The sequence below is a fragment of the Macadamia integrifolia genome, chromosome 6, assembly GCF_013358625.1.
Source record: "Macadamia integrifolia cultivar HAES 741 chromosome 6, SCU_Mint_v3, whole genome shotgun sequence".
Taxonomy (NCBI): Eukaryota; Viridiplantae; Streptophyta; class Magnoliopsida; order Proteales; family Proteaceae; genus Macadamia; species Macadamia integrifolia.
Window position 1 is genome coordinate 22,309,130 of NC_056562.1, and position 18,851 is coordinate 22,327,980.

General features: G+C 35.9%; 1 protein-coding gene across 2 annotated transcripts in view; it reads left to right on the forward strand.

Annotated features, from left to right (window-relative positions):
- Positions 1–18,441, forward strand: part of LOC122081841 (ATP-dependent DNA helicase SRS2-like protein At4g25120) — a 23,009-nt gene extending 4,568 nt beyond the window's left edge. Inside the window, exons 13-30 of one of the 2 annotated variants that reach the window (XM_042649190.1) lie at positions 438–551; positions 689–776; positions 1,831–1,876; positions 3,816–3,882; positions 4,325–4,375; positions 5,570–5,647; positions 6,266–6,472; positions 6,577–6,615; positions 10,923–10,994; positions 11,092–11,178; positions 11,265–11,321; positions 12,397–12,590; positions 12,695–12,788; positions 14,477–14,527; positions 14,731–14,793; positions 14,999–15,058; positions 16,630–16,692; positions 18,127–18,441. In XM_042649190.1, coding sequence (XP_042505124.1) covers positions 438–551; positions 689–776; positions 1,831–1,876; positions 3,816–3,882; positions 4,325–4,375; positions 5,570–5,647; positions 6,266–6,472; positions 6,577–6,615; positions 10,923–10,994; positions 11,092–11,178; positions 11,265–11,321; positions 12,397–12,590; positions 12,695–12,788; positions 14,477–14,527; positions 14,731–14,793; positions 14,999–15,058; positions 16,630–16,692; positions 18,127–18,216 — 1,521 coding nt within the window. In that variant the 3' untranslated portion in view covers positions 18,217–18,441. Of the gene's footprint in view, positions 1–437; positions 552–688; positions 790–1,830; positions 1,877–3,815; positions 3,883–4,324; positions 4,376–5,569; positions 5,648–6,265; positions 6,473–6,576; positions 6,616–10,922; positions 10,995–11,091; positions 11,179–11,264; positions 11,322–12,396; positions 12,591–12,694; positions 12,789–14,476; positions 14,528–14,730; positions 14,794–14,998; positions 15,059–16,629; positions 16,693–18,126 lie in introns of both variants that reach the window. The other variant, XM_042649191.1, reaches the window with a different exon arrangement.
- Positions 18,442–18,851: the final 410 nt, after the last annotated feature.

Here is an 18,851-nt window from a genome sequence, read left to right on the forward strand (position 1 = left end):
AAAAAAAAAAAAAAAAGAAAAGAATTCCTGTGTCATTGAATTAATATCTTCATGCACCATTGAATTGCAAAGTAGAATAACTCTTTGATGGTTAGGTGTAGTTTTAGAACTAGGGATGTTTTCTTTTTTTTTTTACTGCACGTCATCTGATTGCCTTGAGTGGCTAAAGACAATAAAGTGACTTTCATGGATGATCACAAAATCTTTTTGCAAAGTTGATTTATTATATTTCATTTACACCTTTTTTTTTTATTTCCCCCTTTCAAATGCTTTTCCTCTTTGAAGTAACTACAGTAGCTAAAATAGTAATCATTTTTTTTTTATTTCTTATTAGTGTGTTGTCTACCATTCTATATTTTTTAACAGTACTTCAGTCAAGATTTGCATGATTCTGGTATTAGTATTTGATCTTGATCAAGAGTTTTATCCTACAACAGGTAATCAAAGCCATTATGGCTATGCTTCGAACAACACTGCCTGATTGTGATGATGGCCCATTTCGTCAAGTGTTCAAAGCACTATTACCCTGTGACAAAGAAGAAAAGAAGAGGGTAATTGTTTTAGTTGCTTCTCTTCTATATATTTGACTATTGTCCTTTCATTTCAAATTCAGTATCTCATTCTAAGAGAAGGGTACTTTTTGTACATTTTTCCTCTTCTAGATTCAAGACTGGGTCATTTCTTGCAGGTGATTAATTACGTTGACAAAATATGCACTACTAGGAGATGCAGCTTTATTTCAGCTGCCCGCGATATCTTTGCCGCCAAGATCTCTGGTACCTTCAAGAGGTCTTTGTCCAAACATTTTAATGTCATATCTTGTTTGGAAAGGGATAGTTAATATTATTTGATCAATACCATTGGACGATAATATAATTATTACTCTTACTGTTATTAAAATTATAGGGTAAAGGTTTCTTACATGGTCCACTTACGAAGGCTTACCTAAACAGCCTGAAATCTTCCATGTTGCAGCTCAGATGGGGCCCAACTTCCTTGGACAGATAGACCAATAGGTCCCCTGATCACATTTAAAGTTTCAGCCCGATCAGAATTTTTTGCCAAGTGGAAAAATAGATCTTTAAAAATCCAGGAGTACAGGAGAGTGCATAGTAGTGGCTAGAGTGCCATAGGCGTCATAGACATTGGGGATGAATGCCAATACACTGGAAGTATTTATTGAATTAGGCTCTGAATTTGACACAAAGCTAATCCAGACCATCTTCTCTCTATCCAAAGGTTGGAATTGTCACCATCTGTCCACGTGGCTCAAAATGATGGACCGTTTAGGAAGCTCTTCCAAAATGGGGCCGTGTAATGCAATTTTCCCTTTATTATTGTTGCTGTTATTGTTACTTGTTATAATTATGATTATTGGTATTATTATTTTAATTCAACATGCTTGCATACTAATTTTGATAAATGCCAATAGTAGCTTTTCTCATGGTTTAAGATCTTAGCGAGATCTTGCTAATATCTCTTATACAAAAAGGCGAGACAAGATGCGTGTTATAATTGTACAAAAACTTGACCGAGATCTCGAGATCTTGCCAAATTTCACCAAAATCTCACCTCTACTTTTTTGAAGAAAAAACACTAAGGAGCAAGGATTTTGGAGCTTTTGCTTGAGGATCTCCATTTCTACAATCATTGAAGCTTAATGAGTAGAGAATATTACCTCCTCATCCATATTTGGAGTTACTTTAATTTCAATGTATGTGAATGTGACTCATCAGTCATCAATGTTAATTGTTAAACAATTAAGTAATTATCTATGATGTCTTTTAAATTCTTATGATTATATTGTGTCATGTGTTGATTGTGGAATAGAGCATACTGGCCTAGGGTCCGAAGAGTCGGAGATTACTTACATAAGGTACGAAGTCAAAGTACCATTTTAGGTTTATTTAAAAAAAAACTGTTGTTTCTATTGTGTTTAGAAGGCCTAAAATAGGGTAAATACCAAATTTCATGGGCTACAAAGACCATATGGCCTTTGAGACCAATCACCGAATCGACCAGGAAAAAATACATGATCTCAGCCAAGATCTCTCTTCTTTGGATCAGCGAGATGGGGGGCAAGAGCGAGATCTTAAACCTTGGCTTTTCTTGATGGACCACTCGAGATCTCATTATGTTCAAAGTTGGTAAAATTGGTTCCAATTTTTATGATTGTTATATATATGAGGCAAGGATTGCAGTACCGGTATCGGGTATCGTATCAGAGGGGTGATTTAAGAGACATATCGTATTGGAGATGTGCAAGATACACATGTAATTATGGAAATGATCAAGATACACATGGAAATACACTTTTGGAGCAAAAAACATTATACATATGTAATATATAACATTTGTCACATATAAACACTTAAATGGAGAACAATATATAATGAGACAAGTGCATTAAATTGAAATTGTGATAAAGGATGAGGAATCTTACATTGATTGATACATAATATATTAATAAAAATTTCCAAACTCAATATCAATTTTTTTTTGCAAAAAAAATATATATATATAGGTTGAACACTTTTCAACTTACTGAGAAATTTCAAAATTTCAAAATCTATGAACAAATTGATGCAATAATTCATGTTTGATAAAATGTTTTTGTTTGTTTTGCCTAAATCTATTCAAACATAGCGAAAACAAAACTACAGACAAAGATTTGTAGGAAAAAAAAAAATGAGTATTTTCAACTTACATGTCTTTTGCTTCAATGGATGATTTCTTATGCTTCAATCCTTAAACATCAGTTTTGAATTGTTTTCTATGAAGGATTCAAAACCCCAAGTCAAAGAAATGAAAGGGATATTGGTTGTGCAGTTGTGCTTTAAATTTTGGAAACTTAATTACTATCAACGAGAATAACAGGCTTTGCTTTGGAAGTGAATTGGGTTCTGTAGATATGTATCTTAAGTATTGTTATATATTGGTGAGTACTGGTGTGTTTTAGCTGATACTTATCAACACGTAAGGATGCACTCCAGTTTAAAAAAAAAAAATGTATCTTATTGGTACCAATCGATACCATTACATATCAGCCGATAGTCTTTTCTGTCACATTTATCACTAAAGACAACTGTCATACCAAATGACATATATCTGCCACACCTTTTAAGTCATACCTTGCACTCATTCCAGATATAGTGGTTTGTCCATTAGTGTAGTATTGTCAAAGAACAAATGGAAGTGAACTTATGGTGTACTTCTTCCCAGTTGAGATATTTCTATGAAGAAGGCTTTGAGGTTCTTGGTTCTCCAAAAAGTTGAGGTTCTTGGTTCTCTGATAAAATTTATTCTTCCGATTCTTTTGTGGAATTAGAATGTGGTCTACTAATAGTGAGAGCTTTATGGGTTTGAGTGTAGCAAATGGATTTGATCATAGTTATCAAGGCGGCGCCATGGGTTTGAGTGTAGCAAATGGTCTACCAATGTGACTTAATACTGTAATGTTGATTTTTGATGACTTGATGTGGCGTAATGTTGATTTTTGATGACTTGATGTGGCTTAATGATTTTTGAGTTTATTCACTTTGTTGATTTGTTTTTATGATGAATATCTTGCATTGGTATGATTTTTTTATATTTATTTCGTATATAAGGAGAATTATATAATTTTTAATACGCTATTTGTGCCAAATAAAATAGTTATATAAAAAAAGAACACTAGAATGCTTTGTTCGCTTTGCCTCCTTGATAACCATGTATTTGATTCTTTTTCCCTTGCTAGATGCTAAGCTTGCTATGTTTTGTTGCTAGCATCTTCTATATAATTGATGCTAAGTTGAAGTATTTCTGAATTATCACAGGAGTCAACTTTCCCAAGGACGCAAGGTTTTGTCTACACTAGAAATGATATCAAAACTTGTTCACAGGGTAAGAAATGTAATTTCCTGATTTTTGGAAATGTGAGTTTTGGACTCCGAATGGTCTTAATTATAGATCCTATGTGTTATTTTTCCCCCCTCACCCCCCAAAAAAAAAAAGAGAGAAAGAAGAAAAATCTCCCTCTGTCCTTTATTTGATACTTGGATATAAGGTATAATTTGTAGTGAACCACTCAAGGAGTTGCAATGCTCCACAAACATCAGGACTAGGCCCGTTTATATGCTATTTTGGCCCTCTAGATTGTATTCCTTTGGCTGAGCCGGATAATGTTACATGGGAAAGCTATAATGGCACACCTGTCTTGGTCTGATATATAACCTCCTAGAGGAGGTTTCATCTTTTGATCTTGTCTTACAACCATTTTCTTGTCAATTGAGACATTTTCTCATCACAGGAAATTCTTATTTATTATTTCCTTTTGGATTTACAGGAGCAATCAATTTCAGTCATCATTACTTCAGTGGCGAACATGTTACCTCAGGTTTGCCTCCTTGTTTACCACAACACTCAGTTAGCACTATAATGAACTGTCAAAGGTATCTTATTTTTCTTAGCACGTGTGTTAGAAACTTCATTTGTTTGCTGTTTATTGGAGAGACATATCAAACTCTCAACTTTCTTGCACAGCTTCTTCTTGTCTCCTCCTCTTTTCTGCTCCTCTTCTGTCTATCCTTGTCTTTCTTTGCTGTTTCAGAATATTATTGGTGCTAATTAACTGTCCACAAAGTTTGCACACTGTTCGAACTTGTAGGTGGGAGATATTTTGGCTGTGCAGAAGCCTCTCAGTGGACTGTCTAATAAACCATAACTATAATAATATTACCAGATTGACAACAAAGATCAATAGAGGTAGGGCTTGAGATTATATGTACACGATGAAAGAACAAGAGAGAGAGACTTCCAAACCTGCAAGAGAAGGGAGAACTTGAGATAGAAGAGAGATTGCAAGAGATGGAGAGAAAGGGAGATTCATGATTAGGTAAAAAACTAGACCACACGCCTCCTATTTATACATTCACTTATAGAACCAATAATACAAGCGAAAAGATGAAAAAAGCCCTTAACATACATTACATTTATTGCAATAGATCCGGGTTGGGTCACACCTTATGAGCTGGATCAGTGATGGGCTCCAGTCCAATCCCTCTGCTACCATCACAGACCTCACAAATTTCTCCTTCGGGTCGCCACCATAAATGTCAAAGCGGGGCAATCTTCGAAGCGGGTACAAGAATTCAAGACACATAAACAGCTAATAACACCAACTGTACAATACCCAAGATATTCTCATTGGATCACTTAGATATCATACTTTTAGTCCTAAAATACTTTTGGGAATTACAAGTTTGCTTCTTTAAGATACATTGACTCGTCTCTAAACTTGAAGATTCTTGATTTTTGCTGTGACTTATAAGCTAACTGGCTCACTCTTTGACAGGGACATAGGTAAATCTGAGACAAGTGGGAAACTTGGTCAAATCAAGACTTTAGTTCTTCACTATTTAGCATTTTCTAGTGGTTATCATCTTAAATTGTTTGTGAGGAATTGATGCTTGATCTGCACCAATTAGATTGAATCTTCTGGTCCAATAATAAGCTTCTTACTGTATATTCTTGCATATAATTTTTTCTTATTGGCACACAAGTTGTTAATGATGTAACTTTCATGTTGCAGAAGTACCTTCTTGAGCAACGTGCTGTTGTAGATGTCGATGGTGGGAAACTATTGAATGAAGACAATGACCTCAGATCTGTGAGTTTAAAGTAGCTGATTTATCTGGACCTCTGAAAACTCTATTTTGGCAATAAAAAATTTTATGTTCCCTATTTAGAGAGCGTAAGTATGGGCGTATGGTGGACCCTCCCAGCTAGCAAATCTCGTCAACAGTGTTATTAGACTACCAATTCTCACCCATATCTTCAAAGAAAGATTTTCATTTTAGGGGGACTGACCTCAATTTGCATCGAGGAAGAAGATAATATAGTAAGGGCAAACTAATCTGTAGCGAAAATAAGGCTTACTTTGTGGAGGATCTGCTGATGGCTTTGGGTTGACTACAGTTGTGAATTTAAACAGGGTTGAATGGTTAAACAATATTCATGTGTGTACACAAGTTAATTTTACAGGATGGAAAGTGTGGCAAAATAATTTCAGGAGATAGAATTCAGAGGAAGAAACTAAATGAATTATAAATATATGCATGGCTGCACCTATATGATTAGCTTTGGCTTTATAATGATCAAAATCTGAAAACTCCACAACTTTTTCTTGGAGTTCTGACTTTTATTTGATTTGGCTTAGTTTTGGTACTTATCTAATATTTTTCTTAGTTGATTAGTAGGATTGATGCCAGATACATCACAAATGCAGGTCCTTCAGTATTTATTGGATGATGCGTCTGATTTCTTGTCAACACATTCCAGTGATGATGGGGAAAGCGACAGTAAAGTAGAAGAAAGAGGCTGCATTAATGTACTTAAGGCTTTTCTTTATTATATATCTGGCAGAGAGAGTGAAAATTTTAGGTCCAGGAGACACGACAATAAAAATTCTGTCACATTGACTACAATTCATCAGGTCTTTCTCTCGTAAATGGATACAGAAATTCTTTCACCCAGTTTCCTACTTAATTCACATCTTTCTCTTTGTTTGATATTAAGTTTTGTACTGTTTTTGTGCAGTCAAAAGGATTGGAATGGGACACTGTTTTTGTAGTAAAGGTATGCTACTAAAATTGCATGCTATTGACTTTCTCTTGATATGTCTTTTATTTATGAAATACACATTAAAAGGGAAGAAGGGACCTATAGAGACTGGTCTAACCTTATAAGCTTCGGAACCAGTCCAAAAGAACATTATCTCAGCACCCAAAACTGCTCAGATTTATGAGAAACTTAAGATTTGAATAAGAAATGATGCTAAACAGGGGATATCTTCGGCTAACCTTTAAATAAATGATCGAACAACTGAACAACTTCAAAAATTTCTTGATATTGCATGGACAAAATAAAGGAAATAAGATAGAAAAAAAAAGAATGACTCGAAGAGTCTCACCCCAAGCCTAGGCTAGTATCTCCGACCACCGCAGCCTCTCATCATGAACAAAATCTCATTGCAGCTCTGTTTCTCACAGATGAATTGTATAAACTCATTTGCATTCATATTCAACCTTTCTAAAGAGTGGTTGGGAATGCTGTAGACCCTCATTAAAACTTTCGACTAGACTTAATGTCCTGTATATTTCCAAGGACTTGGGACTCTTTTCTAGTTATTTAACGAACCTTACATTTTCAAGGTCTTTCATAAGTAACAATGATACTAAGCTTTTGACATCCCCAAGAACCTATTGATATATGGGCCACTTATCCCTCATATATGGGGCTGTCAAAATGGGCCCCATTGCAGTAGAAAACATAAAAATACTAAGCCCATGGCCCATGTAACCCATTACATTACTTATTTAACACATTAGACTAGGATTTGTGTTGCTCCGACATGACTACTTTTACTAGAACCTCTCTTGATCTACATCAGCTCTTATCAGCTTGAAAAAAAAAAAAAAAAAATCAACCTTGAGTTTTTGTAGTGACAACAGGGTAAAAACATGTGAGTAGCAGCCATAGTTCTATATCTCCTTGAAATTTCCTAGTTTCAACCGAAATCTCCCTGTTTCGTAGAGGGTCAAAACTCAAATGTAATTGGTTTCGAAGAAATTTCCCAGTGTTTCCCATATTTTGACAAAAACTCCTAAGTTTTGCAAGTTTCAATCAAGGGGAAATTTGGCCACAAAACTTCAAATTTGCCTCATGTTCTTGCAAATTGCTTCTACTATGTTACATTTTCAACCAAGGTCAAGCTAAAGAGATCTCTTTGGAGCTTCAAGGCAAACCTATTTTTCCCCAAACTTCTTTTTTTGTTCAACATAGTTGTAAAGGCCAATACTACTGGTTCAAAATAAATATCCCGCGTCACTAGCTTTACCGCCTGGTGAGCCATCTCTAACTGTCTCCTCAAGCAATCTTTCATCTATTGGCACATTCAAGTTCCCTCCTCTTGTTGCCTTTGTTGCAATGGTACCGAAGATGTCGACATCTCTTCTTCTCTTGCCCCTTGTCCTCTACGTTCTGGAAGAGGGTCCTTAGTAGCCACTGGCCTTCAAGAAGAACCGTTTTCCCCCTACTAGAGAATGGATTTGGATCGATATGACCTTTACTCGTTCCCCATTTGTGACACCACTGAAAAGCTTGCCTTTTGTGACACTATCAACCATATCTGGATAGAGTGTAATCTTTGTAGATGGACATATAATCCCGGATCCTTGGATCAGATTTGGAAGGCCATCTACTTCGATGTTAGCTCCAAACCTCAGTTCCCCATCGTAGTGTAAGGGATTCCCCAAGGAACAGGCTTATTGTTGTATTTTGGGGCCTTCCCTCCTCCATCATTCTCCCCCTCCCCCTCCCCCCAGTAGCTTTGTTGTAGCCCTCTTTTTTCCTTTGTGTTGTCTTGCTGTTTTTTTTTCCTTTTTCTTTTGCTGGCCTGATGTGAGCCTCGCCCCCCTCCTCTCCCTTTGTATATTCTTCTCTTTTGTGTAATTGAATTTTTTATTCATCCAAAAAAGGAAAAACATTGTAGAATCATTTCAAAGCAACCATGTGTGCCACTTGTGCCACCTTCAATCCTTATAGTCCCAGTGAGCCATTCCTTAGGTTGGGATGTCTGCAACTTGTTGATGATGGGGCTTATAGGTGGTTAGTGATGGACGTTCAGAACAATTAGGCCTAAAACATTTCATGGGATTCATATGTTCTGCATTCAGAGGAGTGGCTACGACATCTAGTGGTACGTATCTCATGGATTGGAGCCGCCTAGAAGCTCCTAGTATTGAGTGGATGTTGTATGACTAAATCACTACCTAAGTTATATGTTTTGATTGTTTTAATAGCTTATTTACATTTCTAGTATCTAGGTTATTTGTAGACTGTGTTTTTAACAAATTAGTAAGGCTAGTGTACAACATCATTGTGCAATAGCAAACTTGGGTTAACACCACAAGTAGTATTTTGGGGGGGCTTTTTTTGAAAGTAATTTATGGATTTGCTTGAAAAGGTAAAAAATGGGCAGTACAAAAATAAATAAATAAATAAATAGTAAAAAATAAAAATTCTAAGGGTCGAAACCAAGGTTTCCACATACCCAGAAAAAGTACCTGGTTTCCCTGAAATTTCACAGGTTTCGACCAATATTTCGGTTTCAACCTTGAGGTCTAGAACCTTGGTAATAGCTTTGACCTGTCCTACATAAAACGCTGGTGATGTAGGGACTTGAAGTACTAAGTGTTCAACCCTAGGGGATCTTGAAAGTAGTGAGGTGGAATCATGAACTCAATAAGTTCTATGACAGTAAGAACAACATCCAAGTCATCACAACTTCATGCGGTTCACCATTTTGATAGTCTTTCTCAACCACTACCTCAACTTCCCCTGTTTCGACCTCATCTACTTTGTTCTCTTCAATGTAGACTTCCACATGAGAATCCTCTACTTGTTGGTCCTCCATCTTAGAATCATCAAACACTGCCTCTCTTTGTCGTTGTACTCTTTCGACTCCATCTTTACTTTGTGTGTGTCATCCTGGCATCGATGCGGTGTGCCATGATCAAAGTATGGTCGCACATGCTACTCAAAAGTGGTCTGCGGATGAGTTTCTCTAAATGCTGATAGGTTTATGGTCAGACGGGTGTTGTTAGCTATGGATTGGACTGGTTGCCCATCACTTAGTGGAGATTTGGAATCAATGTGTTGTTCCATGACTTCCATCACTATCATACGATCAGTCAAGTTTCAGCAAGTTGATCACTTGTGCAATGTACTCAGAAATCTGATTTGAAGCATTAAAGCTAACCTCAGCATGGCTCGGATACTAAATAATGGAGACTGTTCTAACCCTGTAAATTATAATAAGCTTCAGAACTGGTCCAAGATCATAGAATCTCAGCACCCAAAAGTGATAAGATTTAAGAGGAACTTCAGATTTGAATAAGAGATGATAAGCAGCAGGGAATATCTTCAGCTAACCTTTTAAATAAATTATAGACAACTGAACAACTTCAAAACTTACCTTGATATTGTGTGGACAAAATAGAGGAAATATGATAGAAGAAGAAAGATATGACTTGAAGAGTCTCACCCAAACCTAGGCTAGTATCTCACCAACCACCACAGACTCTCATTCGAATTCTTTACTTTTTTCAAAATGCTTACAAGCAGCTCTTTTATAGAGTGTTTGGGAGGGTTTTAGATCCTCATCGGAACTTTCACCTAAGCATAATGTCTCGTACACTTCCAAGGACTTACATTGAGACTCTTTTCAAGATATTTAATGAACCTTATATTATCAACTTCTTTCACAACTAACAATGAAACTAACCTATTGATATCCCCAAGACCTTCACGACTCTAGAGGACTAGAAACAATTAACTTTTTAAATTCGTATGGCCACTTATCCCTTGTATATGGGCTGTCAAATTAGGCCTGTTACAACAGAAAACATAAAAATAATAAGCCCATGGCCCATATGACCTGTTGGGCTACTTATTGAACCCATTAATTACGATCTGTGCTTGTTCCGTGGTGAATACTTATGCTGAAACCTCTCTTGATCTACATCAGGATCTCTCCAGGGGTGCCTTGGGGGGGGGGGGGAGGAAGGCTCTCTGCCTCATCTCAGCACTGTAGTACTAAAACTTTGAAGATACTGATTACTGGTCTGAAATTTGAACAAACTGGTTTATAAAATGACATTGACTGTATATTGGAAAGTCATTTTTGTTCAGCGGATAACTGTTAATTCAGTTTAGTGCTGATAAAAGCATGCAAGCTTTGCTTTTGAACATTTGACCCATTCATATTTGGATTTCTGGTGATGGTCAATGTCTGACTTCACTGGCTTATATTACTTTATATAATTTTGTTTGATGAATTTGGAACTAATGCTTGCCTTCAACACCTTAATCGGTTGGTATAGGCAAATGAAACTGAGATTCCTTTGTTGCATGAGTTTAATGGTGTTGTTAACGAAAGTGGGACCTCTCTTGAGGTAAGCTGTCATCTTCACAAATTAAGCCAATTGTTGTATTTTGATCTGCACTAGAAACATTTCACTATCTAGGGTCCTGACTTTTTCAACTTCTTAGGAGGAGCGACGTTTGTTGTACGTGGCAATGACTCGTGCTCGGAAGAAACTCTACATTTTATATGTTATTGTGAATTCAAATTGGCAGGTTCGATATGAATTAATTGCATTCATTTTCTTCCGCTTCTCTGTACGCTTGGTTTGCGAAGTAACAAATTGTGGCCTTTCTTTCAGTTGCTTCAACCCTCACGTTTTCTTAAAGAAATTCCAGAACACCTCCGGGAGGTCCAGGTGTGGTTCACTGTTCCGTTTCGTCTTCTGATATTTCCTTATATTATTTCTTAATCCCCATATTTTTCAACCCCTAGCTGCTGCTACTACATGTCATTTTAAACCTTAATGTGGTAAACCTACAATGATAAACCGTAGCTGACTGAAGCATGGTTGGAAAAGATTCCAATTAAAGCGGCTACTTGGATACTCATATGGTCATTCTGACCACTGGATGGATGGGGAATGACATGGATAGGCTGTAATGCTGCATGTCATATTTGGGCATCTATCTCAATAATATAGCTTACCATATTTAGTCTTACCCCCTCTTTTTTTGGCCATCCCTTTACTGCAACCATTCCTAAACAAAATATGATATTTCAAAGCATTAAAATGATGGAAACTTTTATTGTGTCTAAAATATGACACGTGGTTAATGATGGTGTGGACAGCAAGGCCCGCCTAAATTTGGGCCTCATCAAACACTGCCATATGGGAGATCTCTTTGGTTGGAATGCCTTCCAAGCATGCTTCAGTTTGGAACATGTTCCCAAAATAAAATATAACTAAATTAAATTGTACTTAGTACAGTATGGGAATTGGGGAAAACCCCTAAAAAGTTTAACTAATTCTACAAACTATGTTTGATTGCAAGGGAAATTTAAAGGGAAGGGAAGTGAAATTTTAAAACTTAACAAAGAAACTTTTTGCAATCATTACCCCATGTGATTGCATAATCTGCTTAATTTTTTTTTATCATATTTAGTAATGATACATTTTCCATGTAATTTTTATTTTACATTTTATAGCAAAGGGTTTTGGATGCAAAATAAAGTAAAATTTAATAACCAAATATGGAATGATTTGGAGTTAGTGATATAGTCACATGGGGTCATGATTACAAATATTTCTCCTTTAGGTTTGAAAATTTCCCTTCCCTTCCCTTTAATTCCCCTTGCAACCAAACAGAGCCACAGCCAAATGTCTGTCATCATATTAATGCCCAAAGGCTAAGTGCAAAAATTTTGAGTTAATTATTGTAGGTTTGAAAAATAGCTTCATCTATTTATTAATATCTCATTTTTTTGTTTAGGGTGAGTTATCTAGTAAGATACAAGCAATGCCTGGGAAATCTGAAGCGACTGCTCAGTTGGCCATTGCCGAACCAGGATATGAACAATCCTCTAGAACAGATTTGGTCCAAGCTGAACCTGGTAATGTTCAATTTGCTGAAGTTTCAGAATCAGAACTGATTGTAGCATCTGATGGGAATAACTTTCTAAGAAGGTATTGTCTAGGATCAGATTAGTGTCTAGACATTGCCACCAATTCTTGTTCCGCTTAGTTAATGGTTTGAATTTGCTCTTGATTTAACTATCACGATTTCACAGATTCAATGTAGAGGACCGATCAATTGTCTCCCGTTTATTCCATCAATGGGCAACTAAAAAAGCATTTCAAGAACCAAAGCGGTTGCTAGACAAGGTGTTCTGTTATTATTTCTTTTATTTGGTTTTGGTTTCACCAATAAGCCTCCTAAAATGTGTAAATTTTCCCCAATCTGGAATCCTGTTTTTGTAAGCCTTTGAACTTCACTGGCATTACTTTGTGGTTCTTAAGATCTTCATTACCTGAGTTTATATTATCAGTATTTGCATGAAGCTATAGGACTACCAAGTACCAACTATGTATGCTTTCTTTGTGTTAACAGCTTTTCTTGTATATTGTTCTTCTTGTGTCATGAAGAACAGACATGTTAGATTAAAAACAATAAAATGAGATTGAGAAATTTGACAGACCAAAACTTGTACAGTAAAATGGTGAAAGGGATAAAGACTGATGAAGGAACTAAAATGGCTAAATACAGAGGGAAAAGAGGGTTGTTGGTTGGGACGCAAAGGGTTTTTTATGCTCACTTGAGTTTTAAAGGGGTTTCTTTGCTGGATGGTTATGGATAAGCAATTAAGCATTTGAAATTATTTGATTGAGTTTGGGCTCATTAGACTTTAGACCCTTAGATCATAGATGATATCTTTAAATTGGTTTACTGAAAAGCATATTGCAGTAATTAATTAAAAAAAAATGGAGAAAGAAAGGAGAAAAAGATGAAGGTTCCAAGAATCCACAGATAGAGCTCTCATTCACATCATCTGCCTATACTCAAAAGAAATTAACTTCAGATCATGTATCCACAGAGAGAGCAAATAGGCTGCAAAGATAGTATTTCAATGAAAAACATGCGTGCTAAACTTCTCTAAATTCATCTCCGTAAGCAATTCGAATCATGAAAGGCTCCACAGCGGTGGTTGTTCAGCCCTCACCCATGAATCTAGATGAACAAAGTACCCTATGTAACTAGTAATTAATAAAGTTTATGTATGCCCTTGAAACTGAAAATACTGGCCTCATCCTACTGGATATGACATAAGGACAATCATTAGCTCTGTCATCCGCATACTACATATAAGTCATATAAAAGTAGGAATGTGGTGTTCGCTACCGTTTCACCTAAAAGCTCAAACTGTTAGGGAAGGGCAGTGTCAATGCATACATCAACAACCCCCTGCACAGGCAAGCTAAGAAGTAAGATCCCATGGTCCTTGCAAGTGGAGCTCACGCGGCATTTCCTTCGCGTGGCACCAAGTGAGAAGAAATGTCAGGAACCCTTCTGATGCACTTCCTAGGAGTCGAGCGCTTGATCTCCCTGCTCTGATACCATGTTTGTTATTGTTTCACCTAAAAATTCAAACTGTTAGATAAGGGCAGTGTCAATGTATAGGTCAACATGTGGCCCTTGAGAATTAGTTTCTTGTATTTGACTCTCGCTGTGTGTGTGTTTCTGTGTCTGTCTTCCCCCAGAATAAATTGTCTTCAAGTTTTCTGTCCATATCCTTTCTCCCCCTTTTTCCTGTACTGTATTTGATTTCATCTGCTAAAATGGAGAAATTTCAATGGTAACAATTATATGCCTTCTTGTTGGTGGAGAGCTAGATGATTAATTTGTTTTTTCATTGATATTTAAATTACACAGGAATTTCATTCTGGTTGTTTTATTTACCAATTGTTAATTTTTCCATTTTTCCAAGCACATGTTTATTAAGCAAAGCACTATACCACATTCAGTGCAATGTGTGGATATTCTGACTGATTTTACATTTGGTTCTCCTAACCAGGTTGGATTTATAATTGATGAACGGATAAGAATCAAAACATGCAAAAGCAAGGTCATGCAGCTTACCATTGTACTTCAGAAAAATTCCCTTCTCTTTGTTTCTTTATCATGAAAGTATAATGGGCTGTAGGTTTTATAAATTGTTCTTGAAAAAACTTCCTCTGTATGTGTGTGTGTGTGTGTCAGAGCAAATGATAGCCTCGGATACTTTTTCTGCTTTGGTTTCAGTTACTGAAATGGTAAATGATTCTTCAGGATGTTTTGCGTGCACTGAAGTCTTGTTTGAGGAGTGATGAAGCATTTCAATATGCTGGATATGTGAGTTAATCTCAGTCACAAGACATATGGTTGTACTGCTTTATGATACAATGTTTATGACTGGGCATTTTGAGCAACTTTTATAATACACTGGTGATAAAAAATCCTATGGTTGTGTCCTTGCAATTTCTTTGTTCCTATAAAAATCGTCCCTTTTATAAAGTATATGTCTCGTTATTTTACTAGTGAAAGTTTCCTTTATCAGGTTTTGAGGTGGGAGCAAATCCCAGCTGATCAGCGTGCTCATCTGTTGAGGGAGAAGCAAGTAAGTTTTTATCTGTAGATCACCTTAGTTTTTCATCAATATTTGAAGTTTCCTTTGTTTGCAATGCTCTCTAATGGCCAAGTAGTTCAATGTACTAGTAAATGCAGTACATTATCATAATAATAATGAATAAAAGGCTTCTTGTATTATTTTAAATAACTGCTTACTGAAGTGATTTTCATGTATTTTCTTTTAAAATTACTTTTTTAATTCATTCTTATGTATTCATCTCAAGGATTAAAGTATCGGTATCGGTCGCCATATCGGTCGGCCAAAATTAAGATACGTATCGGAGGGTATCGTATCATATCGGAGATACACTAAGATACGGTAAAGATATGCACATAAATGGATAGGAAACACTTTTTTAAACACTTTTGCATAAAAAATTTGTTAAAAAAAGTTATTGATAACATGTATTTTGCATAAACATTAAATTAAGGGTATCGTACTAAGAATTTAAGGTTTGTAGTTGTCTCATAAATGTAAAATCCTTGTTCCCAACCTTGATTTCCACTTTAGTTAGAGAGAAATATGGTTGGGATCAACTTTGGAATAAAAATCCCTCAAAAAATCGTGTTTTTTTTCTGAAAAATTACCTATCTTGGCCATTATATGACCGTAGCGCACTGTATCGATACATACCGATATGTATCGATCGATACGTACCAATACCGATATGTATCGATACATACCGAAACGTACATTTCACCTTGATTTTATATTTTCCATAGAGTATTGGTATGTATCGTATCGTATCAGTGCATATCAGTATGTATCATAGGATATATATCGATACGAAAGGATTTTAAAAATTCCATGTATCGTATCGGTTGGCTAAATTTAAGATACGTATCAGAGGGTATCGTATCGGTATCGGAGATACTTTAAATCCTATAATTCATCTCTAATTTTCCTCTATTTTATGAATATATTATATATTTTAGGGATTTATTATTTAAAAATCTGATCAAGTAGACTTTTGAGTGTATACATCATGTCTCACATTCTGTGAATAGGCCGGACAATACAACAATATACTCAGCCTTATCCCAACTTAATGGGGTCACCTACATGGATCCATTGGAAAATGAGAGATGGGATAAGAGACGATAGTAGATAGAAGAGATATGAAAGATGAGAGTAAGAGGAAAGAGGTAACAGCCCAACAAGAGAGGAGAATCTCAGCTAAATGAGGTCGGCTACATGGATCTAACCCTCTCATAGGCTCTTTTCAAAGTCATACTTGGGAATATCCAGAACAGAATAAAACCAGAGGAACATTGCTTGTCCTGGTTTGCCGGGTCTGCATTGTAGTCATAGTTACCAGGTTCAACCTAGCCATATATCCATTTTGGTGGCTGGGGCCAGGTTCAACCATTCAGCTGATTCAAAACCTAGACATTTCAACTAAATAATATGTTTTATATGCTAAATACAATCACAAATTAACTTAGTGTTGCAGTTGGCTATATATATATATATATATTATTACTAGGCTCAGATATACAGTTTGAGTGTCATTTTGAGTTATAGACTGCTTTTTATATCTCTCTTCTTTCTGTTGCCAGGAACATTTCCAGAAGCTGAGGATTGAGAATGCAATGGGTTCATCAGCAGCTACACCTAAACAGGTTAAGGAAGCTCTTTTATTGGATATTTAAGCCTTCTTCTCTTGATCTAAATTAGTGCATTACTATTGATTACTTCTGTTTGCATTACTTGATATAGTAGAGTTTGAAGCACTTTTATTTACTCATAAATGCCCTGGATGAATATTCACGATTATAGATGAATAGATGATTAAACATGCATGATTATGTTACAGATGAATACATGATATGTGTATCAACGCTCACTCATTACTTCTGTTTGCTTTGTTTGACTTACAAACAGTGTAGGAAGTATTTCTTTTATCTCATAAATTACGTGGTGCATCACTGAGGTACTGAAAGCATATCTTCAGATTCTTACAATCGCAATTGATTCGTGCCTCAAAGTTGGATCAAATAGAACTCTCTTCATAATTGTAGAATAATTTCAAGTAGTTTCTGCAGTTAATCAGAGGAAGAAATTATGAGCACTGCAAATTTGAATTATAATTTTAGTCCTCTACAGGAAGAAAGAAAAAAAGAATAAAGAAGTGTTTTGAGACCTAGCCTGGCCAGTTAACTGGCCAACTGCTTCCTCATACTTAAAAAGGGCAGTTCAACCCTCTAGACTGACTTCATGGTAAACTCGTTGACTAGTCAACTTGTTCTATTGAACCACTGAACCAGACTGGTCAAGTCACTGAGTTGTCTCCAGGACCAACTTATATTATATATGCGGAGTAATAAATGCCATATTTTTTATTTGAAAGAGCTGAAAGTTGAATCCATCCTTTCGAGAATATCAAAATGATATAACTTACTTCTTAACTCGACCATAAAGCTTGATATTCTGTATATAGCATCCCTGACACCAAAGAAAGGAAAACCTGACTGGGTGGTTGAATCATTGGTTCACCTATTGACCTGCCATCTACCATTCAATGGGTTGGGCATGCCAGGCTTCAGAACTAAAGCCTAAAGGCCTTACTGCAGAAGAGGACAACACATTGAACCATAGTTCTAAAAATCAGACCAAACGAGCAATTGAAATGGAAAACAAGAACCACTCTGTTTTCAGCTCAGGACTCAGGTTGAAGGCCCAAACTGGTGTCAAACCCGTAAAACATGAATCAAGTTCTGTTCAGTTCAACACTTCGTCTTATTTCAATAACTATACTTTGAAGCATTATATCATTTTTTTTTTTTTCTAATGAAAATATTATCATAATTCTTGTTGGCAGTCACTCTGTTTTAGATGTACACATGATGAATATGCTCCTTTTTTTCTCTTTTACCATCACAATTCTTTTTGGGAGCAAATATGACTGTTTGGGCTGGTTCCAATTTACATAGCTTAACAATGTCTTGTTCACTGCAATACATTACATAGCTTAATATCTTGTTTATTGCAATACATTTCCTTTCCATGCTCAACAGTAATCACTGTTAGATGTTTTTTAACCTTTTTGGTGGCAGATTTCTTATCTTCAGAACCTGGGTTGCACTGTAGTCCCTACGTCCCGTCTCCATGCCTCTCGCTTGATTGAGCAGTACAAGTCCCTGTGATGAGAGTTGGCCTTGAGGATTTGGATATGTAAACTCAGTTTGTATATGTATCTTATAATGCCAAGATGTTGTGGAACCTTGAAAGGAAGATATGTTATTAGTATTATTATTATTTTTCTCTTATAGTATTTATTAGGAATGACAGCCAGTTTTCATTGTAACTATATTGGATTCTCCCAAAGGGTATATTTTATAGAGAATTCTCAAAGAAATAGTTGAAGCATCGATTACATTCTTCTGATTAGTTATAATCAGCTTGGTTGCTTATTTTCATCCAGATGAAAATATATCATGTTCCTACCTCGACTTATATTGTCAAAAAATGAAAAAAAAAAAAAATGCATATAAAAATTGAAAAAATGATGATAATAATAATTTACTCCTAAATAAAACAAGGAAGAAAGTTTCCTGTCTGGGAGTGTTGCTTGTGCAGCTGCACCGTTGTGTCTGGATTGATACACTAGGAGTTAAGATAACGTCAAATTTCATTTGGATTGATAAGCTAGGAAATAAGATTACTATTGTTTCATCTAGATTTGATAATTTATCCCATTTTATAATTGATACAAGTAATGTAGGGTTCACCATAGTTATATTTTTCAAGTAGGCTTTGTTCTTTTTTCCTTTTTTTTTTT